We start from the raw sequence: 26553 nt of genomic DNA, 5'->3' as shown, positions 1-26553 counted from the left end.
TTAAAAAGAGTTTTTTTAATTTTAATTTTTTTAAAAAAAGAAAAAAATTACCAACCAATATTCTGTTAAAAAGTATCTTGCATGTGAATTATCAAGTACACTCCCCATTACTTTCTTATTTCATAATTTATTCGATTATTCGCAATGAATAACAAATATTACAGTGCTCAACTCAGCAATGTTAAATTTAAAGGTGGGGTAAAAGATTCGTGACATATTAACAATGGGTGGGAGAAACTTACCAAACAAAGTAGTTAGGCTTCTTTTCGTCAAATTTTTTATGGCCACATAAAATACTGCAAGAGAGATAAGAAAATCGATAAATTAATTATTTAAATTTATTCCAAAAAATAAAGCGATTTAATAATAAATTAACAAACTGAGTTCCAAATTGAGGCGCTCAAATCATTTAATTTATCTGTAAGGTCCATTACTTCTTATAAATAAATTTTAATTTAAATTATAATTATTCTATCAAATCCAAGAAACTGTTACTATCTCAGAACGTACCATTATTTAATATTACCCAATCAATGATGAAATAAGTATTTTCACTTTAATAACAATATTTATCATATTTAAAAATATTGCTTGCAAAGTTTTTGAAAATTTATTACAGCCTGCATAATTTGCGCAGCCAAAAATGCGTAACACCCTCGACAAGCTGGCGATATTTTAATTTTTACGCAGCCAAGAACTCAAAATTCCTGAAGATCACCCAGCCAGGGCGAAAAAGCATAAAAATAGTCCCAAAACTCGCTATTTTCGTTGCTTTTTTGCTCATTTGACAGCTCGGCATCAACTAACGAATTACAGAAAATTATGCAGGCAAGAAAAAGAAGGAGAAGCCGCAAGATGAGTATCTATCGGCGAATCAATATTGATTGAATGCGTTGTTTGGTTCTTTCTCAGACAATTAAGTTTGACGACGATCACTTTGCAAGACAAGGAATGGGACGAACTATTCATCAAATTGCCACAGGCTAAGCGTAGTCGAATCGAAATTCTTGACAAATCTTCAACGTTTTATAAAATGAATATATTTTCGCGGTTTCGGTTTCTGTCGGCCTTTTGGGGCCGCTCGCCATCCACCTCCAACTCTTCATCCCAGGCCGTTTCAATTAAGATGAACAAAACTTGGTTGTCGTCATTTCGGTGTGCAAAAATAAACATTTTTATTGCCCGCATGGCGCCAAAGCGAAGATGTATCTTGTATCTGGAAGCGCAGCGCCAATGTGAAAAATAAAATTAAACGAAGTCGCGAGGCAAAGATTCGAGTGTCCGTGCCAGTTGCTAATAAATACGCAATTAAAACGCACAGAAACATTTCTAGCGCACGCAAAGAAATTGAGGAAATTTTAGCTGAGGCAGCGATGATTTTGCAGATCCATCTGATGATATTGTATTCATTTGAAGATCAAACGCTGTGAGTGAAGGCAGCCCAAAGGGTTGGGATCATTTACTAAATTGATCATAAAACGGCAACGAGGCGTGGCAATATAAATTCAATTGGAGAGGTACGCAGAACACCAACGAAGTGTTTCACGCATTCTGTTGCAAATAAATAGTTTAAAGAAACCCATTAAAATGGCTATTTTAGCATATAATCATCAGCAATATGTAATTAACCCCTTGTCCAATCGCCTTAAACGACCTTAAAATGTGTCTGGCGCATCTTCACAGACTTGTAAAAGAATTTTAAAATCGAATCTGTCATTAAAAAGTTATGTGCAAATGATGAAATGTTGCTTTGCTGCTGGCATATCTCCATCTCCTCTGATTGATAAGGTACTCGACTATAGTGATCTCTCTTCTTTTAAATTACTTGATAAAGATAATTCCACAATCATAACTCGGAGCAAGTTATCAAGTGGACGTGCGTACGACAGTGTTTCAAATATCTACATAATAGAACACTTTCCGCCTCGTTAATTGACAGAATGAAAAGCCAACTTTCTTTAGCCAAAAAACCCAGTTAAGCCTCAATTCAATAGCACGTACCTGGAGAAGGGGGAACCTGACCAATATGGTCAGGCGTCTAGAGACTTTCTTCGTTCATCAAAAAACCATAAAGCCAGCCAGACATTTTCACCAGAAGAATGGCCGAAGAACAAACTGATACGATGTATGGCCCATACCCCACCCCTCAGTATGTCTGTATAAAAATCTAATCAATGAACCGAATGCCCAGCTAGACATACAAAGTAGAAAGAGCTTTACAAAAATGCAAGCAATTACAAAAGACAAAAAGTGCAATTGCGTGACAAAATTACTAATAGTGTGTAAGTAAGACAAAATACAAATTTCAAAGACAAATTGAAAGTTGTTCTGGTTGTTGTTCTTTTTTAGGCAAAACTAAAAAACGAAACTACAGAAATAGCAGACATAAAACAAAAAGAAAGCCATTAAGTCAAAACAAATTTAAGAGAATTCAAGCTCATCTAGACAAAAGCTGCAAGAACAAAGAACCGTAGAATGTCAAGTGCATTTGGCTTTTGCCATTGCTTTGGCTTTGGCTTGATGGACAAATGTTTTCTCTTGTCTGCTGTAGCTCTCCATGCTACGATTTACAGCTTTACAATTGCATTTTACAATTATTGTTTGCTTTGAAAGCTGTCTTGCCGATAAGCTGGTTCCTGGCCTGTCGGTATTAACGAGCGACGAAAGGTAATAAAGAATCGCTGTTATGCTATATTGTTCATTTTCATGTAGTAAACCAACTAACTTTATAGATGTACATTTAATGTGCTGAATAAAAAATCTATACTACAGAGTTCTTTAAAAAAAAGAATGGCTACCAAGAAACTTTTAAAAATCACTTTAGTTGGATCACATAAAATCTTTACTTCAAAAGAGCTAAGATAAATTCAACCAATTCTACAGTTAATTCAATGATTCGAAAAGCAGTGATTTTAGGTATGCAACATTACGGAGCAGTAAATCTATGAAATAAAGATTACAATCGGTAGTGATGAAACAAAATATACAGTGGTGTCACAAAAATCTCTTAGCTAAAAGTCTTGTTAAATTTATAGTGATGCACCTAAGAAACCCACCCCATTCAGCGCTAGGCGATTAAGTGAAATTATTCCTTTATTAATTTTTTTCGAGAAACCACTAAACTTTCTACTATTCGTACTTTAGATAAAGTAACTTCACAAAGATTGCGAACCCATGACAAAGCCATGCATTGTGATTCCTCGAACAATAGAGGCCATTATAGTGTGCCTTAGACCAGTTAAGACAACCAGTTAATATTCGAGTACTTAGTAATCACACCAAAATGACTGATTGGGTGAGTAAACTATGCCAAGTCCACAACGAACACAAACTGATAAGCTCGACCGTGGCTCCCCTTACAGCTTAGAGTCTATAAATAAGTCATGATTGTTGATTTTATGGATGGGCACAAGCGGAAATTGACCATTTGGTTAACGTGGCTCAAAGACCTTTGACAGTGTTGGTCAGTGCAAGCATATGCTAACTGGGGAGTGGTCTTTCCCCCCTTTTTGTCGCCCCTGAGCGCAGATGATGATCAATGGCTGGTCATTCAATTTTGTAAGCAAAGCGTAAACTGATTGTGATCGAAGGCTGCAAGCTTCGGTGTAAAGCCTCAGCGGACTGCAGTCTGCAGTCACTGAACTTGCAACAACGGCAGCAGGATGGGGAGGGGAATGGGAGGATGAAGCGGGCAAGGGAGACGTCAAAAGGCCAACAAACGCACGCATACCAAGACCCGCACACATGGCCAACATTGTCTGGGGGCCAACTAATAACAAACAACCGGCTTTCGCAGCGAGGCGCGAACAGAGAAAGATGTACAGTGAAACTTCACTCACACGAATTTTCGTTTGCCAAAAAGAATGATAAGCATTGTAAAAAAAAGAGCTTTCCATAGAACGTTAACATTATCTCACAAAATTGACAAAAACATACTGTTCGGTATTAAGATAAATTTGTGTTGCACTGGTACTATTATTTTTAAAAAGAAAAAGCTTTTTCTCCTATTTTATTTTCGAACATAAAGCATAAACATAAAGAGGCACATTCTTATATTGCTTTTAAAAAATTCACGAATACAAATCTACCTTATTTTTCTCAGCATTTAAGGGCTGTAGTTCTAATGTTAAGACTCGTATACAGCCCAATATTGTAACAACAAAAATGTAAATATATTAAGAAAAAACTTATACAGTGCAGACTGTACCGAAAGAGAGAGAGAGAGAGAGAGGTAATGGGGTACGGTGGGAGTTGAAGAAAAGTTTGTTTACTTTGGAGGCAGCGATTTTCGACCGTCACAAAACTCGTTGCTGGGCATGCGCATAAGTCACTCCCAGTTGATGGTTGCTGTTGCTGCTGTGATGTTGATGTTGCTGTTGCTGTTGCCGCTGCTGATGTTGCTGCAGCAAATTGCGCGAATTCCTTAGCAGCCACGACAGAGCACATCTGTCGTCACATTGGAGCAATTGTCGCTTCGCAACACTGTCTTCCAAGCGAGGTGAAGGCCGCAGAAAACTCGATTCGAGCTCCACTCTGCAGCTTCTCGAAGCCAAGTCACCATAATTGCATGGCCCGCATCCCAGCGAGGAAATTTCAGCAAAGAGCCGAGAGCAGAGCTCTTGGCCATAACGAATTCGCAATAATGTGCATTTTATTAGATACCACTTCTTCGCGCCACGCGCCACCGCTCCCCCCAAAATCCTCTCGGCTCCGAGGGCATTTTCCACTCAAACACGATTTAATTTAAATTTTCCTCAAGCATTTTTTCCTTGCCCTTTGGGGGCCTCACCTTTGCATGGAAGAAGGAAATGCATTTGCGTGGCTCGAAGTGTTGGATCTCTGGCAAATGGCTTAAGGTTGTCGACCAGGCATAAAATAGTGCGTTTTAGTGAGAGGAGTTTGGTATGATTAAGTGACTTTTTTAAAGAATTACGCAGTAGAAGAATTTATAAAAATAAATAGGAAATTAATATTGTATTTAAGGGTTTACTTTTAAATTCAAACGCTTGATACAATAGATACTTGGCAAATGATCGCTGGGAAGCTGAACGAAGTTAAAGACTTGCGATTGGATGAGTTTGGTAGTTGAAACTGCAACGTGGATGTGGATGTGCCACATCGCAGGCAGACAATTCAACTGCCTTTTATTTTATTTATTAGAGTTGCTTCGCTTTTCGTGCTACAGGCAAGGCAAAAGCAACCGCAACAGTGAGCAAACTGGCTCTATAGAAATAAAAGTGAAATTTTTCCCAGCAAGAGAAATTGTTTCATTTAAGCAAAATAAAGTCTCTGTTAAGTGGAAAAGCGTTTACTTACACCGGTAAGAAGAATAGCTAAACAATTGGTCAGGCACTTAATAACAATGTCATATTGGTAATTCGAACCCACCAGATCCGTCACTGTTCGTCGAAACTGTGAAGTAACTTGAGCCCATTTATCAAAAATTAAAAACAGAAATAAAACAAAAAAGCATGCGACAGGCATTAAATTATGCGATAATTAACATGGCAGCTGAAGACGAGATAATGCCCCAAAAAGTCGAACGCGAAGGTCTCTGGGGGATCTGGTTTTACGGTTGCCCTAAATTGACTTTGACATGTGACCCCCAACCCCACGCCCCAGTTTGACCTTCACAGCCGCCGAAAAAGACCAGCAGGAATAATGGTCTTGTCGACCGCTTAAGCCACAATTCAATGCTTTAATTACTGCGTAAAGGGGTGGGGTTTGAACTGATCGATCACTCGAGTTGGTCAATTCGATTACGGCACCTCTTGGTCATTTCAAGTAGTCCGCCTTCCCTGAATTCAACCGAAGCCACATAGAATGTCGGCCAAAAATTAAATAAGAATGTTTAGGATAGCGCACATTGAAGATAGCGCAAGAATGTGATTATTTTGCAAGGCGATAAAGGTAGAGAAACGAAGGGGTTTTAGTTTGGCATAGGTGCAGGCACACGAGAAATTTTTAGTATTTTACCAGCTTAAAACAAAACTAGCCTGCTTTTAGATTTCAAAGATATATTTCCTAGTTCCGCTACATCTGCAAACATTTACTTTCTCTTAGTACTCCACTCCAAACAATATTGACTTTATTAACAAAAGCTTAAAACAAAAAATAAATAAAAACTTAATTGGTTACAGATATGTAAACAGAGAGACATTCTATTCACCTGAGAGCAGCGCTTGGGGCGTTGTGCCGCTAAGCAAATAGACAACTTGGCGTTCCTCTTATAATTGCTGATAAACGTTGACGCTGCATTATATATGGACTCAGTCCCCATATGTCTAGCGCGCCTTCTCTGTTGACTCTAATCAAGCGCCCCCTCTCTCGTTCCTTATAAAAATACAATCTGATTGCGGCGCAGTTCTGGGTGCAATCAGAGCTCTTTATTTGCATAAATGGGTCGCCGGACAGGACGGAGAACGGTCGAGTGAAAATTCTATATACGCGGCTGATAAGGCTCGCCTGAAGGTTGCGAGGTGTGAATAATTGCAATATATAGATGAGACCGTAGAAACAAAGGTAGGAGGCGTAAATATGAAACAAAGATAACCCCAGACAGGGCCTGCCAAATGGGAAGACTAAATATTTACTTGGAATCAAGAGGTAAAATGTATCTACCTGTATGGAGCTTTTGCATACCGCGCACATTTTCGCATTCTTACATCTTCTCACATTTATTTCGTTTATAAACCGTCTTCAAGCTGGCTTTATGCCCGCCGTGAAGTATAAAAAATGCACGAGTTTTCCCTCATTTATTCCGAACAGAACCGACATACATATATCCCTGGGCCAACTCGACGCGTTAAGTCCACAAAAATGACTGAGCCGTTTTCCGGGGCGGAAGGCATTCGGGCCAACTGATAGGAGCCCAAGCCGACAGATTCCCGACCTGGAGTTGGGCACACAGGAACATGGAAAGCCATTTCCATACCTACATTTGGGACATTTGTTGGGCTCCTAAAACTTTGCAATATCTTTAGGTATATAAGTACATATGTATGTACATATAGCGGTACCTATATGAATTCAATTTTATATAGGTCACAAGCTGTCGACTCGGCTGCAATGGCAGTCCGTAAAAGCTGGAGGGTGTGGGGCCGAGAGTGGGCACATAACTTTATTGCACTCGTTTTTCGGCTTCGGGAGCGACGCCCCCAACAGGGAACAGCTGTTGTTACCCACCCCAATCGCCAAGTTAACAGGCGGCTGTTACGGGCTAACAGGGGTGGGGTTGGGATAGGTTGTTCTTGGTCGTTCGGGGTGGCTTGAAATGTTACATCAAGCCGAAAATATTAAAAGATCTCGGAAACTATAAAGGCTAGAAAGTTGAAATTATCCATGTAGATTCTTGGTTATCGCCCACAATCGCTTTCAAGGACGCCCACAACATTACCGATTTTGTAAAAGTGTAAATGATTTTAATACCTATCAAAATATAAAATAAAAATTTTAAATCGAACCATTCAGTAAAAAGTTATGAACAAATAATGCATTTATCGATAGATGGCCCCACACTTAAGAGACTATTTGCTTTGCTGCTGTATATCCGAATCTCTGTTACACTCATTCAATTAATAGTCAAAGTACTCGACTAAAGATTTCTGTCATGTATTAAAGCACTCAGTTTTTTTCGCAGTGTGCTTGCACTTAAAGCACTGTTAACATACCACATAGTCGTTTGCAGAACGCGTTTGTATACGAGCCCAAACTCTCAACTTTTGTGCGTTATACACACAACAAATGCCTGTGGCAATTAATTCTGCCAGTGCTCTTGGAGCTAGGTCAACAGTTTGTATTCCATATAAACTTGTACATACAATTTTATATAGACCTTTCACATATATGTATGAATATATGTATCTGTATATGCTAGGAATGTATCCTTTGAGTGGGTGGCTGCTGAAATTAAAGCCTACAACGTTTGACAATTGACCGGGGGGAGTTGGGCCGATAGGAAAAATGATTATGCAATTAAATTTTCAATTTTTCTTGTTACTGACTTTGTTCAAGTGCCATTTTTCTACAACGAAGGCGGAAACACTTTAAGTAAATGTATACATGCCTGCAGACGTTCTGCGCTCTGATTACAAATAAACACAGTCCAACTCATTAAAACCCAACAAATCTCTTTTCTCAAGGCGATTCATTAAATCAAGCTTCGAAACTAATAGCGCTTTAATGATAAGCAGATCAACCTAGACCCAACTTAACAATCAGGTTGCATTTTAATTATAGAGTAAACTCACGAATACGAACTAATAAATACTCATCGGGCGCCATCAATTTACTAGCATCTGATAGGAAAGACCTCGAACAAATTGTGTGCGCCCTAGATCAAAAATCAGTAGGGACCGAAAATAAACAGTTGCCTTTATTGAGCCCCGGTTTAGGTCCAAGAACACTATGCACACAGAAAAAAATTGTAAATTTAATAATTTAATACTTTCCAATAAAATAAACCGGTTTCAACATTTTTATTTTTAAATAATAAACAATTAAACTTCAAAATCATTTATTTTTAAAATTGACCCAAATTCCAGGCTGGCATATAAATCTTAATTTGTATTAATAAGTAGTGTTACTTTGGCGCGGTTATATTAAATATTTTTTAGAGATTTTTAAATTTATTATTTTAATATTTTTATGAAACTGAAAAATAAAATATTTTTTTAAATACGATCCCAAGATAGGTTTAGTACCTGTTTCACCCCTGCCGCATTTCCGCTCATTGAGAAAAGCAGGAGGAAAGCGGTGCAGACAAAGAAATCCAACCGAGAGCGAACTAATCCACAAGCAAGTGCATTTTCCATTTTCCAGACCTGCGTGCGTGTGAAAAACGAAAATGGTTGAAATAGCAGGTAAGTTAATAAGCTGGCCCTGCCACCGCTGCTCGGTACGGGGCATTTTCACTAAATACGCTCCATTGTTTAAGAGCGACGTCGGCACAGACAGGCATGAAGAGCACGGCATAAAATAAAACCATTCGTTTCAGTGAACAACCTGTCCAAGAGGGTTCTACCATGCACACACACACTCGCTTCAAGAGTGGACAATAACATTTTGTACAATAATTGCACAAGTGTCACTTGTATTTGGTGGTGGAACAGGTAAGCGGCCAAACCAAACTGGGCCCATATGGGTGGCCAAGTGGAAGTTGCCGGCAGCAGATGGCAGTGACAAGTGCTTTTGGTAGATTATGAAAGAGCCGGACTAAACCAGAAATTGTTATGAAATCGGATACAAGGTACCGGATCCCAGAAAGGGAAGAGTTAAGCCTTTATATCAATCACAAGCTGACTTACGGCAGTTTTCTCGTCCGCATGTTAAGCTAAAATTAGGCCCTTAAAACGAGTCTTAAAAAGTTCAAATAAATCTTGAATTGAATTTGATTTCAAATGTTAGTAGAATAATTAGGAATTTTTCAAAAACTGCTTTGAATCTTGAAAAAGTGTAATAAAAATATCAGTAAATTCATAACAGATCGAGAAACATATTAAAAGAAAATGAAATGTTTCCCTTTATGTAATTCTGATTACCTCAACGGCAAACAAAATGAGCCAGGCGAAAAAACAAAACCGGGCAGCTCCAAATGTGCCCCAACAGGCACTGCAAACACTTTCAACTGAAAAGTAAAAAAATAAAACAGACAAAAACAACTCCAAGACAAATGGCCATAAAAAATGAAAATTGCAACTTTGGAAATTATGCGGCAAACAAGTTTTGAGCAGCGACGGCATTTGGGCAGTTGCGGCGGCGCCAATTTTCCACGGGAGTTTTCAGGGGTGGCGTAGGAAAATGCAAAAAGCGGCCGGGACACCCTTTTTTCCTCAGTTTTTCCAGCTGCCGCTACAGCTACTATTATTTGTATCATTAAGAAGCGCTTCCGTCTTGCAGGCGAACTGAACTCACATAAATTGACGCACGAGGCGCGCAAAAACAATAAGATGGGAAAAACATAAACAAAACAGCAACAGCGGAAAGACACGGGGAAAAACAGACGGTTAGGAAAATATAACCAACGTCAAGAAAAGAGAAAAGTACACTTGGAAATAATACTTTTCTTCAATTCATGAATAATAATTGCTTTCAAAATATTTGTAGTTTTATGTTGTTTATAACGAGTTGAAAATGGAAATTGTAATTATCGTCACATTATACTTAAATAATTAATAAGCATAATAATAAAATTCTGTATATAACTACTTTATTTGTATTTCATGATATTTCCTAAAGAGTAAATGGAAATGAACCGAAATATATAAAAAAAAATTTTTAATTTACCATAATCATATTCGCTTTTAAAATTTGTTTTTGTGTAGTGGGGGTGAGTAGGGTGGGAAGGAATTGATTTTCATGTGAGCGAGCTGAAAAATTTCATTTTCTTGGGGAAATGCTTTGGATAATTGTGTAATGCCCCCGCACGTCTCTACTCCCACGCAACATTTTCCGCTCGCCCTGCCAATTGCAGCAAAACGTTGCCAACTACTACCACTGTCACCCGGAGCGATTTATTACTTTTTTTGTGGGTGGTACAATTGAAAGAAAACCACTTCCCTGCACTAAACAAAATTGTATCTTTTACTTTTTACAGGAAATCTTCTACAGCTGGGAACTTTAAGGATATAACATTATTATATATATTCTTTTTAATGTTAAAAATATAGTTTTTTTTAATATTCACAAAAATAAATTAAAGCTATTGAAAACGGAAGTTATAAACTCCACACAACTGAGCTTAGAGACTGCTGACGGGTACATACGAGTGTATAATTCAATTCAGCCCTTTCGAATGCCTTTCACCTATCCCATCACATCCAATTCAATCCACACTATACCATCCCATCCGATCCGATCCAATCGAATCCAATCGCCCTTGCCGGCGGATTTGTTCCGAAAGTTGACTTGGGCCGCCCGAAACGCAAATGAAGCATGAAGCCTGAAATATTAGCCAAGTGCACGGCAAGCGAAAAATGCGTCGCCCTGTCGCACAACTAGGCAACCCTGGCAACTGCATTCCGCAAATGCAATCAAATCAACTTTCCAATGATGGATTTTTTCTTTCGATTATAATTTAGCAATTTTTTCTTCGTCTCTTTTCCATTGCCTTATTAGCTAAAAACCTGTAGCTCAGGTGATGACGATTATGATGATATCAAATAAATGACTGGACGCCTTAATGCTGCAAGTCTGAGCGGTGAGAAAATTTCGGAATGCAAAGTGAAAATGTTGGGGGAAAATAAGACTAACAAAGACAGCACAGGGACGTATTTCAAGGGTGTGAAAATGTTTTAAAAACACGACTGTCAAATATAAAAGGTTGGAACCTCGAAATGCTAGGGCCACAAGATCTGTGGAGGAACCGAAGGAATGTACAACTCCAGCTTAAACACTTCACTCCAGACCACCACCTCCCCGACTTCCGATGCAACTGAACGTCCAGACCCAGGTCCAAGAATGTTACTTGAGGTAATCTCCCTAGTCCTGGTTATCACAATTACTATGTTTATACGATAGCAATCACGATTTCTTGAAAGCGCGATATAGAAATTGCCCCTGTTTATACGACAGCCGAGAATTCATGCTTTTATTTACTCTCATCTGATAGGGATGCCGGACCGGTAAAAATATCTAATTCTTAATACCACTGATTAGAGAAATGGCCTATAAAAGGCCTTCAATTTCTAGCGATCTGGCAACGTCGATCAGTTTTTAAAGAGTTACCAGATTACTTATTACCAAATCACGCTTTTGGGCTGAAATCATAGTCAACTTTCGTGTGTTGCCGAATTCGCGAAATGGCGTTTATACAAGCACGAATCGGCCGAAAGCGTGAAATGATAGCGTGAATTCGGCATCGTATAAACACAGTAAATGATATTTTGCTGCTATTGTTGCATCAGGTAAATGGATACAACAGAACGAGTTGTTTAATAAAGATTAACTAGCAACTGAAAACTATTTTACCCAAGTGAAACCAAATCTAGTTCAGAGTTTTCAATGTGGTTAACTATTTTGAGGGGAATTTTTCACCAAGTTTCGTAGCTCAATTTTCTTTAATTTTTCTCTTAAAATATTTTTTTTATGTTTTATTCTGAATATTGGATATTATCATTATTTTTTAAAATATGTTTGCCGTATTTAAGAATGAACTTTATAATAAAAAAAATATGTTTCTGACCACTGTTGGAAAAGACACACTGAAAACAATGAATATAAAGTCGATGTAAGCGTATAAACTTACCACACCCAAAAAAAAAATTCCTGAGTATTTATTTCGCAAAACATTTTTGAATAATTCTGTATTTATGTACTTAAAATTTGATTCAAGTGAAATCAAAAAGAAAAAAAATTGTAATCCATAATATTAATTTAATTTTAAATACATAATTTAATCTGCAGTCCAGTTTGTATAATTTAAAATTTGTAATCTTTTTTCATTCATTTTTTACACAATAAAAATACTCACCAACCAAATTCGAAGCTCCGATCGGTACAATTGGCGTTGCTTTTTCCTTATTAAATTATTATTGCGGCTGCAGGAGTTTTTAAGCAAAAATAAAATAAGGACATGCAAATAATTTTAACAAATCATAGGACAGGCACTGTGGAGTCCAATTGTAGATGTTGTTGTTCGGAGTTGCTTTTCGGGAACACAAACAAAAATCATTAGAAATTTCTTTACTCAGACGAGCAACACGTACACACACACAGCACCACACCCACACACACCAGCAAACGCGAGGCAGAAAAATAAAACGGAAAACGTGTTTGTTTGTGTACTGTTGTTAGAACTGTTGTTGTTGTTGCTGTTGCTTCTGCTGTTGGCCGTTTACGGCAGTTGTTGTTGTTGCATCGGTAGTTGTTTAAACTGGTATTTTTAAGCGAGAAAAACTCTTTTTGTGTCGTAAGTGCAACAACTTAAGTTGGTGAATATTAATCACTTTTCCGTTTAAATTTCCCGTCAAAATCGAAAATAAAACGGCACTAACTCACTCACACACAAACAGGCACCCCTCACCCACACACACAAGTGATAATTAGACCGCGACTGAATTCACAATTTTCCACAGCACAGGTGCAATTTTCAATTCACACCACTTCCAGCGAAGTTTAGCTTAAAACGCGGTGCTTGGTACGCAAAATAAAATCCAAGACTCTGAGACCAAGTTATTTACCGTGCCAAGGGCCGAATCGCGAAAAAGCTCGGTTATATGTATTGGCGCGGCGACTCGAAAATATGCTCTACCTGCTTAGTCCGAGTAAGGTAATCGCGCCCGAGAATGAAAAAATTGAATGCTCGGTTTTTACCATTTCAATTTCGGCATAACGTCACAACGTAAAGTGCAATATAACGTAAGATCTGAGTGAGAGCGAGAGCGCAGCGTCAGAGAGTAAGAAAACGGTGAGTGAGAGCGGAAAACGGGCTCTGCGGCCAATGTGGCCAAGGTGCGTATGCTCAATTTTTACCGACGACAGAAGGCGCCCTCTGTTGAATTTTTTGGGCCTGCCAGCGACCTAAAGCGCCATCTATAACAGCCCTGTTAAGTGTTCGCGCTTACTTGGACGAACGAATTAGTGCTGTTTTCCTAGTAAAAGTTCCACAGCTTAGGCTTTTTAAAATGATCTGCCGACTTCATTGGCAAGTAAAGTTGGTTTCAATTAAATTCAATACTTGGCGTAACGTCACAACGTGAAGTGCAATAACGTAAGAGCTGAGCGAGAGCGGAGTAGCAGAAGTTTCAAACGGGCACAGCGCCCTCTATTGAATATCTTGGACCTGTCAGGAACGTAAGCACACGTAACATAACGGTTGCAATGTGGCAAGGTGGCGTATGCTCTCTTGTGCCAACAGGGCTCTGTAAACTTAGCACTAACAACTAGTCTCTTAGTTTTAAACTTTCCCAAAAGGCTTCTTTCTTTTGCAGGTGGGGTAGAGGTCGGATCCAGCCGGATCGGACAACTATATCTTATTGCTCCCATAGGAAAAATATGTAAAATAAATATCTTTGGTGTTTTTTAACATACAACCTCCTACGCTTGGAAATAACATTTTGTAATTAATTCTGAATTTCGAATTTAATTTCATCAAAATCGGACGACTATATCACATAGCTTTTATTGAAACGATCGGAAAATATTGGGAAACAAATAAAATCTTCGCTGTTTTTGACATATTCTGACTATTATGATAGTAAAATGTTGCAGTTTCCATGACTTTTAGTAAAAGAAGGTGACAACTCTGGTTTTCAACGACTTAACAACATTTTTAACATTTTTCGAGGCTGTTCAATTACTTAAATTTCTGAAAGTGAATTTTTTTATGCAGCTGACCAAAATTCAACAAGTCAGCAATTTAACAGTATGGGGAATACCCTGATTATCTTATACTATTAGGGATATTCTTATTTTTCAGAAATAAATTCAATACAAATCGGTCTACTTTATCATTTAGTTGTCAAATAAACTGTCAGAGAAATAATGAAATTAATGTGTACAACATTTTTGCCATCTGGGCTTAAAATGGTAAGCAAATCAAACCCAAATTTTTTATGATAAACCATCAAAAATTTTTTTATTTTTTGAGTGAAAATATGTTTTAGGATCTTTAATGAACCTCTTATCCAGAGAACAAATAAACAAATAAAAGTCTCTGATGAATAAGCCATAAATATTATATCAGTATATCAATATCAACGATTACAAAGTATTAATATTATTTTTGGTAAGGACACTCATTCCTTTAAGGCCCGAAGATCCGGATAGAGTGCACCGGCATTTATGTAATGAGATTCCGATTTGCGTAAGTCTCGTTTGTAGTCGCTGACCACGGCTTCTCCAGTTCGTTTGACCATTTTCTTGGCAATGCCTTTGGGAGTAATGTAGTTCACGTTCTGGCTGACCACGAAAACATTGCCTACAGTGTCAAAAGTGCCACTAGCCAGATTTCCTGCCGGTTGACCATATCTGAAAAAATTACGATACTTAAATAGTAAACTTGATCTTTCTAGCTATATTTAGGTTCCTAGATATTTTAGTTTCAGATATCACAGTGTTCATACGGACAGACAGACAAATGGACATAGCTAAATCGACTCTGCTAGTGATCATGATTAAAAATATATGTATGTATGACTTTCATAAGGTCGAAAACGCTTACTCCTTCCTATACATACTATTTCTTTTTGAGTAAGGCTTAGTACTCAACCCAACAAAAAGTCGTCCAAAACAAATAACTTCATATGAAAAACAACGTCAAAAAATTTTGTTTCATATAAAGTTTTTGTTTTGGACGACTTTTTGTTGGGTTGAGTACTAGCCCTGAGGGGTATAACAAATGACAAATTATATGACATATTTAAAATTTTAAAATGAAAAAAAAAATGTTTTTTTCATGTTACAAAAGTAAAATGACGGATCCGGGTTGTTATATATGTAAATTTCAATTCACTATAAAAAAAAACAAATTTTTTTAGGTTTTTAGAATTTTTTCAGAGATAACCCCAAATTACGTGTCACGTTTGACGTGAATTGATCACATTTACAATATTTGTAATTTTTCCGATGTCTACTTATTATATTTAGTTATTTTTACGGATGGGTTTCTAAGCATTTTTTCAAAATTGGAAGCAAAACAAAAATGTTTTCTAAATAATATTGTTTTTTTTTTTAATTCAAAACTCATAGACAGTATTCTACGAAAGGCTAAACAAATGTCTTCAAAAAAATAGTTTGTAACTCACTTGTGTTCGATTATTTTGACCGAATTTTGGCTGAGGCTGCAACCCAGGATCTTGGCCGATGTTTCGAGGCCATCGAACACCGTGCTGACACCCTCCACGGCTCCTGCTGCTATGGTCATGGCTCCCTCCATGGTGCTATTCGCCTCGCTGCTGTCGTAGCCGAATCCTTTCTGCAGCAACTTGGACCCCTGCTCTTGGATGTGAGGAGCCAGGTAGCGACCCACTGCCATCGAGGCAGTGCCCACCTTTCCGGCTATCCAGCCTGTCATTCCGGCCGCGGCATGCGTCACTTTCTGAGCCACCTCAACTGCAGGGAAAATAAAGGTAAATTTCTTTTATTTTTAAATGTGATTTTATCGTTTGAACTTCACGAACCTGAAGTCTGTACGGAGCTGGGCACCTGAGTGGGGGCATCGGCAGCGGCGGGTGTCATTTTGGAAATGAGATACGGCGTACTTCTGAGCATGAGGCCTCCTGTCTTTTCGGCGCCCTTAACCAGATTTCGAGCAATGAAATCGGCCGCACTCACAATGTGTCTGGACACCTGCTCCGAACCGGAAGCGGAATCTGAAGCGAGGCCAGCACGTTGGGAGGTCGGAGATTTCAGCTGCTCCACCGTGCCAGCGAGGACAGCCTCCAACAGGTCGAGGAAGAACCGCTGCAAGTCCTGCAGTGCTTCATCAGAGTCCAACGAAGGCTGGCCATCCTTGGTCAGCATTAAACCAAAGGCATTCCCTGGCTGCTGGCACTCCATATCCGGAAAGATGAAGGCTCCATACTCTGTGCGATAGCAGTTGGTGATCGAGGGAACCAGAGGGTAGAGCCAAATCATTCCGGTCTCCTCATTCGGCATGGAGCACTGGATGAAGTAAATACCGCTGAGGTACTTCCATTCACCACCCACGGTGCACATCACCAGCGACATGGTGGACGATCCACTTATAGAAGTAACAGTTCCATTCGCTTCAATGCGGTACATTTTCACCTGGGCGCGGAAGAGCTCATCCAGCAGGGCATGGGAGTCGGGAACAGCTAAAAGCCTCCTCAAACCGTCAGCCAGTTCCCTGTATGTCTTTGGTCTTCCACTAGCATTGGATATATCATAATGCGTGGAGGGGTTCTCCGCCAGCAGCGGCCTATTTGCATCCACTTCAGTGCGACTTTCCTCTACGGCCTCCAGGGCTTCATCGTCAATGGGTTGGTTCTGGGACCGCAAAACCTTTAGACGGTAGGTGACTTCCGTTTTGGCGCTCTTCAGTTTCTGGATCAAGGCGCAGGCGTCGTTCCACTCGGTCTGCACGGCTTCTATCTCCTCGGGAAGACCTACTGGAATTGCGAAAGTGTCCTCCATCATTTTCAGGGCGAGCTCGTAGGCCTCAATGGCCTGTCCTGGGGATTCCTGCTCCTCATGCTTAACGGCCAGCTCCACCTGAGTCATGGCTGCCTTATACGCTGTTTTAATGCTGGCGTAGGCGTTCAGGAACTCGTTCTCCTCCGCCATTACTGCGTTGAATATCTAAGGAAGATAAACGAAGCGATAGACTTGGATTTCTAAACCAGAAACGTAAAAAATGGTGTTAAAATACACAATACTTATTCCCTATTAAGTTGTAATAATGGTTTTAATATTTTAAAGGAGACAGTTTTTAATGTATTTAATATAGAGTTCTCTAAAATATTAATGACGAAAGTTTTAGAATAATTTTCTAGATATTATATGAAACCCATACTTTTTTAACGGGGATAATTTTCAAAATAAAAACTCCAAAATATATGTGCCGAAAGAAGAGTTTTAGAGTGACTTTTCGGCATTTGTAACTGGTATGAACCTTTAGAATTTTCTAGATTTTGAAAGAAACCCACTTGATGGCAGAGATTCATCCTAACGTGGCTGGCGACCAAATAAGACTAAAAGGGACGCCTTTGTAGACATAATGCGTCATGAAATTGGTCAGCAAATAGAATCTTTTTTCTCACTTCCCAAAATTGAGTCAGGCAGCTGCTCGAAATTAAATTGTGGCCAACGAAATTGCTTCCGCTTTCCTGCCTTCCAAGCGGATTTTTCCCGCCCACCTGTTGCACTCACCTTTGGGTTAAATCTGAATGAGATTCGCGGCGAAAGTCGGTGCCAATAATTTAGATCAGGGTGCACTTTGCCCACTAAGTCATCACTAAGTCAGCAAAACAATGGTCGCTCACTTCTAATACAATATTTCGTCATTGATTTCGTTTGGCTATTGCATAGTACTTATGTATGTATTTAATAGTTCATCCGGTTCGCCTTCAAGTGAATATGTAGGTATGTAGATTTTTACCGAAACATAAATTCGTTAATAACTTATCAGAAAATGTTTTCTTATTCGAGTCGTGGAATGTTCTGAGATTTTCACATTTTTGTTTTGCTTGGCTTATTTTTCTTCGCGATTCGTATCAGCTGTTTAGGAGACCTTTGCACGTTTACTATTGTTGCTCTTCTTCTTCGACACAGAGTTGCCATTTCGTTTTGGAAGTTCTTTTTGAATTTGATTTTCCGTTATTTTTAGTTTTTATAGCCTTGCAGAGAGTATTACCTTTTTTAAGGTTTCGTACTATCGATATAGCCTCCGCCTGTATCAGTATCGTTAATAAGATCAATTTATTTCCCAATATCCATTAATTTAAATTTAAAACTTTATCGTACGTCTAAATCCTCCCTTATTAAATTGTGCACAGAGTTACAGCTATTGGCATGAAACGAAGCAAAGGCTTTTATAATCAACGGACAGAATTATTAGCGTATAAATTTTAATTTAATTAAGGCGGAGAAAAGTATTGATTGTAATAAATTCAAAATTTCTATCTTAGTCAATTTTTAAATCACAAACAAGGCCAAATTGTTGTATTCCAGTCACATCGTTGGAAGTCTAAAATTAACCTTTCATTGCCGATAAACTAATTAAAAAGGTCGTGATATTTAAAAAATTGTTCACAAATTAGTACCTACCGTCTTGAAAAACATTAAGGAGCATATCCTAATGACAACTGCGAAAGCAATTAAAAACCCATTCTACATTCCAATTAAAATGTCGTTTTACGTGTTATTTATTTCGTTCTTTTTATCATTTTTAAAATACAATAGATGTTATTCCATTAAATATTTTTGTGGATCCTGCTTTGAATGCACAAAATTACATTTCGTTTGATTCGGACAACGTTCACATCCTGTGTTTTTTTGTTTTTTTTTTTGGTTGCAGGGAGAGGAGGCGGCCGTGTGGGCCGAATATACACACATATGTAAAACATATGAAAAATTGAGTAACGAAAATAATCTATTGGAATTTGTGTGTGATTGCGATGGCCTTGGGATCCGATCCATACAACATGTCAAATTCTAACGAGGAGCAGACTTTAGTCTTCGGGAGAAGATTTTTGATTGAAATCACAATATATATAGAATTATATACTCGGATAACTCTATCGTACACATAAATGTAAATATGCGTGTATGTATGTTTTAAACGTATAGTTTATAATGCATTTGCGACGACAATTTCGGTCAGATGAAAAGTAATGATAACGAGTAGCTGAGGCTTCCATCCTTCCCTCCTTGCCAAGGTCGCCAGGACTGGATTGGTTGGGTCTGGAGCAAAGTGTGTTTCCGATCCCTTAGGCGGTTGGAACGGCCGCCAACTCCCGGTAGGCGTCCTGCAGGGCCTGCTGCTGTTCCGGGCTGAGAGTGCTGGCACAGGCGGCCATCACGTCCGGATTGGATTCCACCTGCTTGACAATGGTGAGCATGCGAGATCCGTTCGCGCTCTTGGCCTCTATCACCTTGGTGCAGAAGGCTTCGGCGATGATGGAAACGAGGCGCGGCAGATTGCAGTTGTTGGCCCCAAGGATAACCGGGTGGTTGCCCTCGATGAGGTCGCACAGGTAGCCATAGATGTGGGTGGCCTCCTCTGGGTCCTCGGAGACCGGCAGCCAAGAGAACCACACCGCGATGAGCTCGTCCACGTTGGTCAACGCCGACTTGTTGTACATTAGGATCTTGGCAAACGCCGAGATCGCGTTCTCTGTCGCATTGATGTTCTCGATTTCGCGGGCCTTTGGGTCGTTGATGACCTGAACCAGCAGTGGAATGATCTGGGCGCACGTCACGGCGAACTGCTCGCCGCCGAACTGGCCGAGCACTCCGCATCCGTAGGCAGCAGCCTGACGCACCTCCGGCGACTTGTCGCCTACGTACTGCAGCAGGGCAGGCGTGAAGATGTGCTGGTAGGGAGCACTAGCAGGGCCACAGAATTCTGCAAATAAAATAGGCAAAAAGTTAGTTAGTATATCGCTAACTATTAACTAATGTTTATACGATTCGAATTCTCTCTTATTATTATTTAAATGTAAGGTTAATTTTTATAATTCTTTGTCAATAACAAATACACAGGTCGACAAAATCTGGACTTTTTCATAGCCCAAGACAAAAGGCTACCAAATCGAATAGGATTCTAGCTGTAGATTACTACCCCATACTTGAAATCTTTACTTTGTTAAAGAACCAAATTTTCTATTTTATAGTCCAGATACGAAAGGTTAAACTTGAATGGAACTTTTAACTGTTAAAGAAACAAAGAATGTTTCCAGATTCGTTTCAGTAATGAGCGAATAAAATCTTTAGAGATTCTTTTGCGTCTAGGCCTAAGGCAATAAGGTTTCCGGACTTAATCAGTCGACTGGTTCTCGATTCTCTAGCAAAAATATAAATAACCTACCGATCAGATCATCGAACACGCACACGCCCCACTGGCGATCGGCCACAGGACGGCTGGGCTCCAGTAGCTTGACAAAGTGCGGGGCCACCTGTTCGAAGGCGGGCAAGAACTGAGCCTTGTTCGTCTGGAAGAGGGCATGTGTGATGTCCACGATTTTGGAAAGGATGTAGACATCAGTGTCGTCCTGCTCGGCCAGCTCCTCCTCCACGCCGTCGTCGTAGTCCTCCTCGTTGCGGGCAGCCAAGCGCTTGTCAGCCCGCTCAAAATGCTCAACAACATACTTGTTGATAATCTCCAAAACCTGCTTCATGGCATCCTCGTTAAGGCAATTGGGTCCCAGGGTCTCAATGCATTTCGCCAAGGAGTTGAGCAGCTCCGACTGGACTTCCGGCTCCGGTTCCGTGTTGATCACCTTGAGTAGCTCCGGGCAGATGAACAACCACATGCCCTCCAGATACTGCGGACCCTTGATCTTGGCGCAGTCCAGCAGGTAAGGCAACGACTCGGCAGCCGCTGTGCGGACGCCGTCGTGGAAGTAGAACTTGAGCATGGGCAACATTTGTCGCACCACCTCCTCGGCGTACTCGGCAAATCCTTCCTTGAGTTCCCTGGCATAACACACCAGCATCTCACAGGCCGAAGCCTTGTCATCCATGCCAGCCGTGCGAATGGCGAAGTTTTGCTGCTCCCCCAGATTAATGAACGACCAGTCCACATCGCCCTCGATATCCTCCACCTCGTCGTTGTCGAGCATCGCCACCTCGGGCTTCATGGTGGCCGTTCGCATCACGGGACCCATGACGACAGGCAGATATTGCTCGAACTGCTTGCCCAGGATCTTGCACATGCGGGCCCAGGCGGTGATCAGGTAGGAAGTCTGCGGATCGTCATCGGCCAGCTCTCCTCCCTCGGTGTGATTGACCAACAGCATGTCCATGATCTCGCCGGCATCGCCTATGAACTTCTCCCGGCCCACCGCCAGTCCTATCAAGCTTACGCACTCGATCGTCTTGCCTCGCAGCATGCGAAGATCATCCGAGTTTGCATTCTGGATGATGAACTTAAGGCATGGCATAAGGCGATCGTAGTAGGCCACGAATTCTGCCTCGCAGGTATCCGCAACCGAAGCAATAGTGGTGACCACCTGCTCCAAAACCAACTTGTTTCCCTTCTCCACGAGCTCCTTGAACTTCGAGTTCAGTATGGTCTCAAGCTTGGTCATAATCCCGTCAAGATAGCGTGTCAATATGTTCTTCGGGCAGTCCTCGCTGAAGTTCACCAGAGCAGCACCTGCATGCGCCTGCACACGGGGATTCTCTACGTCATCCAAGAGGGCCAACAGACCGGGAATGACCTGGAAAACAAGCGGGTTTTGTTAACGTACTTTAATAGTATTTGTTGTTTTCTATTATAAAATATTAAAAACGTTTAAGAGTGCATATTTGTGTATATGTGAAAATAAGAATATTGCATTACTAACAAGAAAGACCCGTGTAAAAAAATAAATATTTGAAAAACGTTTTCAGACTGTTTGTTTACTAGTAACATCTTGTTTATGTAATACTCGGGTTGTTTGTTTGCAAATATCGCATTTAAGGTAACAAACTGTAGACAGATTTCCAGAACAATTCAACCAGTGATATGCATCGAAACTATTTTGGTAAACCAAATAAAAGTCGCCAAGTAAACAATACTATATACTTCCTGCATGAGTGTACTTGAAAGTCAATTTTTAAAATCAGTTAACTTGGATCACTTTTTATACCCTTGTAGAGGGGTCAGATGTTTGCAACGCAGTGAAGGAGACGTTTCCGACCACATAAAGTATATATATTCTTGATCAGCACCAATAGCCGAGTCTATCTAGCCATGTCCGTCTGTCCGTTTCTAGTCTCTCACTTTTAAAGCTATCGCGATAAAACTTTCCCGAAAGTCTTCTTTCTACTGCAGGTAGTACATATGTCGGAGCGAGCCGGATCGGACCACTATATCTTAAATTCAAACAAATATAAGAAAATTCATTGTAACTTTGTAGAAAGTAGGCGTTTTGATGCTTGACTTGAATTGATATAAAATAATTTCGAATCATCTAAATAATTTGCTTAGTAATTTTATCACTCCCACTCACTTTTGTTCTGTGCTTGTATCACTTTTTTTTTACGAGTGATCAAGTGAAACAAGTGATCAAAGTTAACTCCCTTGAACTCACTCACTCTATTTTCAAAAAATTGACTTGTTTGTCAATTCAAGTGTACTCATGCAGGACTCTACTAGGCATATGTGAAGATTTTGAATATCTTTAATGATACGTAATAAATATGAAAATATAACAAACTAGTTACGCAATAACACAGGCACTTTTATAATTTAATTAAAACAATTAAAAATTGTTAAAAGTTGCCTTACAGATCATTATAGAGTCAAAACTCACCTGGCTGTGGAACTTTTTCTCGAAGGTCGGAGCAAAGTCGGTGGACATTTGGCCGATGGCGTTGCAAGCGGCGTAGCGAACGCGGGGATGGGGATCCCGCAGGAAGTTCAAGACTCCGGTCATGACCTCGTCCAGAATGGCCTCCATCTGCTTGTGGCAGCCCTCACCGATGGCCGAGATGGCCATGAGGGCGGCGAAGCGATGCTTCCAGTCAGCGTGGCCCAACATGGCCGGCAGAGCATTCATTACGTGCGGAAGCACAACCTTTCCTCCCAAACCGCACGCCAGGCGATCCAGCGACGACTCGGCGATCACGTTGTTGTCACTATGATCGTCATCATCGACCACATCGGCCGTAGACCAGTTCTCGTCCTCATCCAAATCGGTCATCATATGCAGAATCAGTGGGATCAAAGCCACAATGTACTTGTCTGCCCGCTTGCGCACCATCGCCGGAGCGTTCTCGGCAAGCGAGACCATCACCTCCAGGACGAGGTGTCGCCAGCTGTCCTCAAAGTCCTGCGAGCTGAACACCTTCATGCAGACCTCGAAAATAAACTCCAGCTGGGGGCGCAGGAACTTGGGGCAGTTTTCGGTCATCTCGATGAGAAGCTTCAGCAGACTCTGGTCGTCCTGAACCTCGATTGTCTCCCCAGTGATCTGGATCATGCGGGGCAGCATATCGGCGAAGTGCTTGTAGATGGCCGTCTCCTTCTCCTTGTCGTGGTAGAGAATGAAGGCTCCTACGGCTCGCACAGCCTGAACTCGGACCTCTGGATCGGATCCAGCATCCATGCTCTTGGCCAGCATCTGCTTGATCAGATCGATGTACTGGGCTTCCTGGTTTCCGAAAATCGAAGGCACACTGGAGAAAATCCTCAGCGCCGATTCCTGCAGCTGGGGCGTGGGCGAGTTGGCGCACTGGAAGAGGAACTGCAGGATGTCCGGCCACTGATTGTTGCAGTCCTCGTCGATCAGATTTCTAGCCACCTCGGCCACCACCTCGCAGATCTTGCGCCTCAGCTGAGGAGTTACCTCCTGCTGCACGGCCAAAAGGATCTGCTGCAACAGCTGGTTCTGAGATTCAGCGGGAATCTAAAAGCGGGGAATATTAGTTAGAGCTTCTGGCAGGGATTCGCAACGTTGTTTTAACCAACCTCTTTGTAGAACTCCAGGAACTCGGTGGTGAACAGACGGCGCAGCAGCACGGCGGCCATCTGGCGCGCCTCCTCCGATTGCTGGCCATTTTGGATGTTGCCCAGCAGATGCGTCACCTTCAGCTCCCTTGCCAGGTTGTTGTACGCTTCCTGGAATAGGAAAACAAAACACGAATATAGGGTTTGATAAGGTGGTCTTAAATTTACTTTCGCCCGCAGGTGTAATTTAAAGTAGGGTTTAAAAGTAGGGTAAAAACGGTCATAAGTTAATGTTTAGTATACGAGTTTAAACATCCAAAAAAATAAAAATATTGTCAATCTAGTTTATAAACTATATAAATGTGGAAAAATTTTAAATGCAATCGAAAACTTTTAAAATACCTATGTAACCTATTCAACTCAATGGACAGTAACACAAGAGTAAGGTAATAGATTACAACAACCACAATTTTGTAGTTACTTATCGATAAGATAAATATGCAATTTAACGTTAATATGTAGGTATATTTATTTATTCATTAGCTAGTTTTCTTTACCAATTTATGTCAAAATTTTAACGAATTAAAACTAAGTATTTCCAAATGAAGCTGTATAATAGAAAATGTACCCCGGCTTTTTAAAGATTTGTAAACAAAAAACGAATCTTTCAATAAAATAATTGAATGCTCAAAGAATATTTATTGTTTGATGCAATTAAGTAAAAAATTATCTTACAAATTTTAAAAATATATATTATAGTCAGGATATTGTTTTTAATTGTTTACCTTACGAATCCGATTATTTTTTAAATTATCATTTTCGAGTGATATGCAATGTATTTAGGGAGCCCTTTTCACAACATTGATTATATCGGATTTGGATAAGGTTATTTTTAAGAATGGCACAAAACCCGGTACAAGGACCGTATGCTTTTGGCAACCTAGTATTCCAAGGTAATTGAAGCGAGCGGTACCATGCCAGCCATCTGTCCAAGGTCGCCGAGTGGGTGGGGTTCGGTGGGCGGTCCGGGGCGGGGCGGTGCCATGTGGCGCCGGAACGAAGCAACGGAATCCGAGCACCTTATCAACCGACAGATTGCATTTCCCAGACCGTGTGTCATGGATTTCGCACCTGCTCTTTGTTTCCGTTTGCGGGGGTACTATTCCCATTCCAGTGGAAAATCATGTGGCGGCCATGCAAATTGTACAATTCGATTCGATTTTGCTTTGTTTGCCTGCTTCGCACCGTCTGTCGCCCGACGCTCGCTCTCCCTCGCACACATGCGAATGCCGAGGCAAAGCGGAGGGCGAAAACACGTTTTGTGCGATGATTCAGATTCGTCAGAAATTTCGGCCGAAAGATTCGCATGCCCATAACCCCGGGAATATCTTATAGATGGCAGCTGCCGTGTACTATGTGCACATAACTGCAAATTGCAAATTGCGCATCGAAAATTCGAGGCGACGGCAATATGATTTCGCGATCCCCCTCCCCACAACCCTGTCGACGAGAGACTTACCTCCGCCTGCTGGCGCACATCGTTGTCCGTGGACAACAGGGACACCAGGAGCTGCTGGAACTGAGCCTGATCCGCTGCCATCTTGTCCTGTCTGGTTCAAATGAAACGAAACACGAGAGTCGCGGGAACCACGATTTTCACTTCAGTCTTCACGCGACGGCGGCCGCCTAAAAAAGAGCAGAACAACTGGCTGGGTTGCCAAAGGGTCCCAATTTCGGGCACTTCACTCTCGGGCTCGCTGTCACCGTTGGTTCTCGGCGCCTGGTCGCTGGGTGGTGGCAGTTCTACTAATTTCCGGACGTCGCGTCGTTTATCCAACGTTTTATGCAATTTTTTAGGGAACAGACACGCTGAAATATTGCTGAGGCGCCGCTGGCAACACTACTCTGCTGGTATCGATAGCGGCCGATTGCTTTTGGCGCGCAAGCGAGCGCCCTCACAGTGGTGACAGATATTTGACGCTGTCGTCGGAGCGGCTAGAAAAGTAGCTGTATTTGGATGGGAATGTATACGACTTCTTCCCAAAATTTTCAATTTTGACTTTAATTTTTTTTTTGATTTTAAAAAATAAACAAATTTTTTTTTTAGAAAAATTCAAAGTTAAGCTTCCGTGGGCGGGTTTTTTCAAAAGCGAAATGTTAAAACAAGATGTAAGTCCGATCACTTTTAGCAGAGATATAGTAAACACCGCAAAACGGCCTTTTATACCCGTAGAGTAAAAGGGTATAGTGTATTCGTGCAACATTCGTGTAACAGCTAGAAGGAAGCGTTTCCGACCCCATAAAGTATATATATTCTTGACCAGGGTCACTAGCCGAGTCGATCTAGCCATGTCCGTCCGTCTGTCTGTCGGTATGAACGCTGAGATCTCGGAAACTACAAAAGCTAGAATGTTGAGATTTCCCACACATATTCTTGGGCTTTCTACGCAGCGCAAGTTTATTTCAGCCCAGCGCCACGCCCCTCTAACACCCATAAT

The 26553-nt window shown here is 40.8% G+C and overlaps 3 protein-coding genes across 6 annotated transcripts in view; all 3 read right to left on the bottom strand.

The window, feature by feature from the left end:
* The window catches only part of smash (smallish), a 60820-nt gene extending 47525 nt beyond the window's left edge, over positions 1-13295 (bottom strand). The window contains exons 1-3 of one of the 4 annotated variants that reach the window (XM_044394744.2): positions 13179-13295; positions 12470-12643; positions 243-296 (exon numbers count right to left, since the gene is read on the bottom strand). The gene's annotated coding sequence lies outside the window, so the exon portion shown is untranslated. Of the gene's footprint in view, positions 1-242; positions 297-12469; positions 13148-13178 lie in introns of those variants that run through there. The other 3 variants (XM_070217236.1, XM_070217237.1, XM_017154469.3) reach the window with 3 other exon arrangements.
* Positions 13296-14597: 1302 nt separating this feature from the next.
* On the bottom strand, positions 14598-17646 carry spartin. Its single transcript, XM_017154535.3, has 4 exons — positions 17607-17646; positions 16119-17259; positions 15744-16050; positions 14598-14967 (listed from the first exon to the last, which is right to left on the bottom strand). Exons 1-4 carry the CDS (start codon positions 17622-17624, stop codon positions 14736-14738), a joined length of 1698 nt encoding a protein of 565 aa, XP_017010024.3. The 5' UTR covers positions 17625-17646; the 3' UTR covers positions 14598-14735.
* A 1160-nt stretch (positions 17647-18806) lies between these two features.
* Positions 18807-25914, bottom strand: Karybeta3 (karyopherin beta 3). Its single transcript, XM_017154500.3, has 5 exons — positions 25575-25914; positions 24077-24226; positions 22920-24014; positions 20489-21842; positions 18807-20026 (listed from the first exon to the last, which is right to left on the bottom strand). The coding sequence occupies exons 1-5, from the start codon at positions 25653-25655 to the stop codon at positions 19389-19391; spliced, it is 3318 nt and encodes a 1105-aa protein (XP_017009989.1). The 5' UTR covers positions 25656-25914; the 3' UTR covers positions 18807-19388.
* Between the last annotated feature and the right edge of the window lie 639 nt (positions 25915-26553).

The sequence above is a fragment of the Drosophila takahashii genome, chromosome 3R (genome assembly GCF_030179915.1).
Source record: "Drosophila takahashii strain IR98-3 E-12201 chromosome 3R, DtakHiC1v2, whole genome shotgun sequence".
Taxonomy (NCBI): Eukaryota; Metazoa; Arthropoda; class Insecta; order Diptera; family Drosophilidae; genus Drosophila; species Drosophila takahashii.
This window is presented reverse-complemented; position numbering and strand designations above follow the sequence as displayed.

What these genes read in the sequence shown, in the direction of transcription:
- spartin (XM_017154535.3), bottom strand. An exon ending in CAGCTCCGTACAGACTTCAG is followed by an intron (nt 16,051 to 16,118) that starts GTTCGTGAAGTT and finishes TTTTCCCTGCAG; the next exon opens with TTGAGGTGGCTCAGAAAGTG. An exon ending in GTCAAAATAATCGAACACAA is followed by an intron (nt 14,968 to 15,743) that starts GTGAGTTACAAA and finishes TAATTTTTTCAG; the next exon opens with ATATGGTCAACCGGCAGGAA.
- Karybeta3 (XM_017154500.3), bottom strand. Translation starts at nt 25,655, where the DNA reads ATGGCAGCGGATCAGGCTCAGTTCCAGCAGCTCCTGGTGTCCCTGTTG. An exon ending in ATGTGCGCCAGCAGGCGGAG is followed by an intron (nt 24,227 to 25,574) that starts GTAAGTCTCTCG and finishes TTCCTATTCCAG; the next exon opens with GAAGCGTACAACAACCTGGC. An exon ending in CGTGTTCGATGATCTGATCG is followed by an intron (nt 20,027 to 20,488) that starts GTAGGTTATTTA and finishes TTTTATTTGCAG; the next exon opens with AATTCTGTGGCCCTGCTAGT.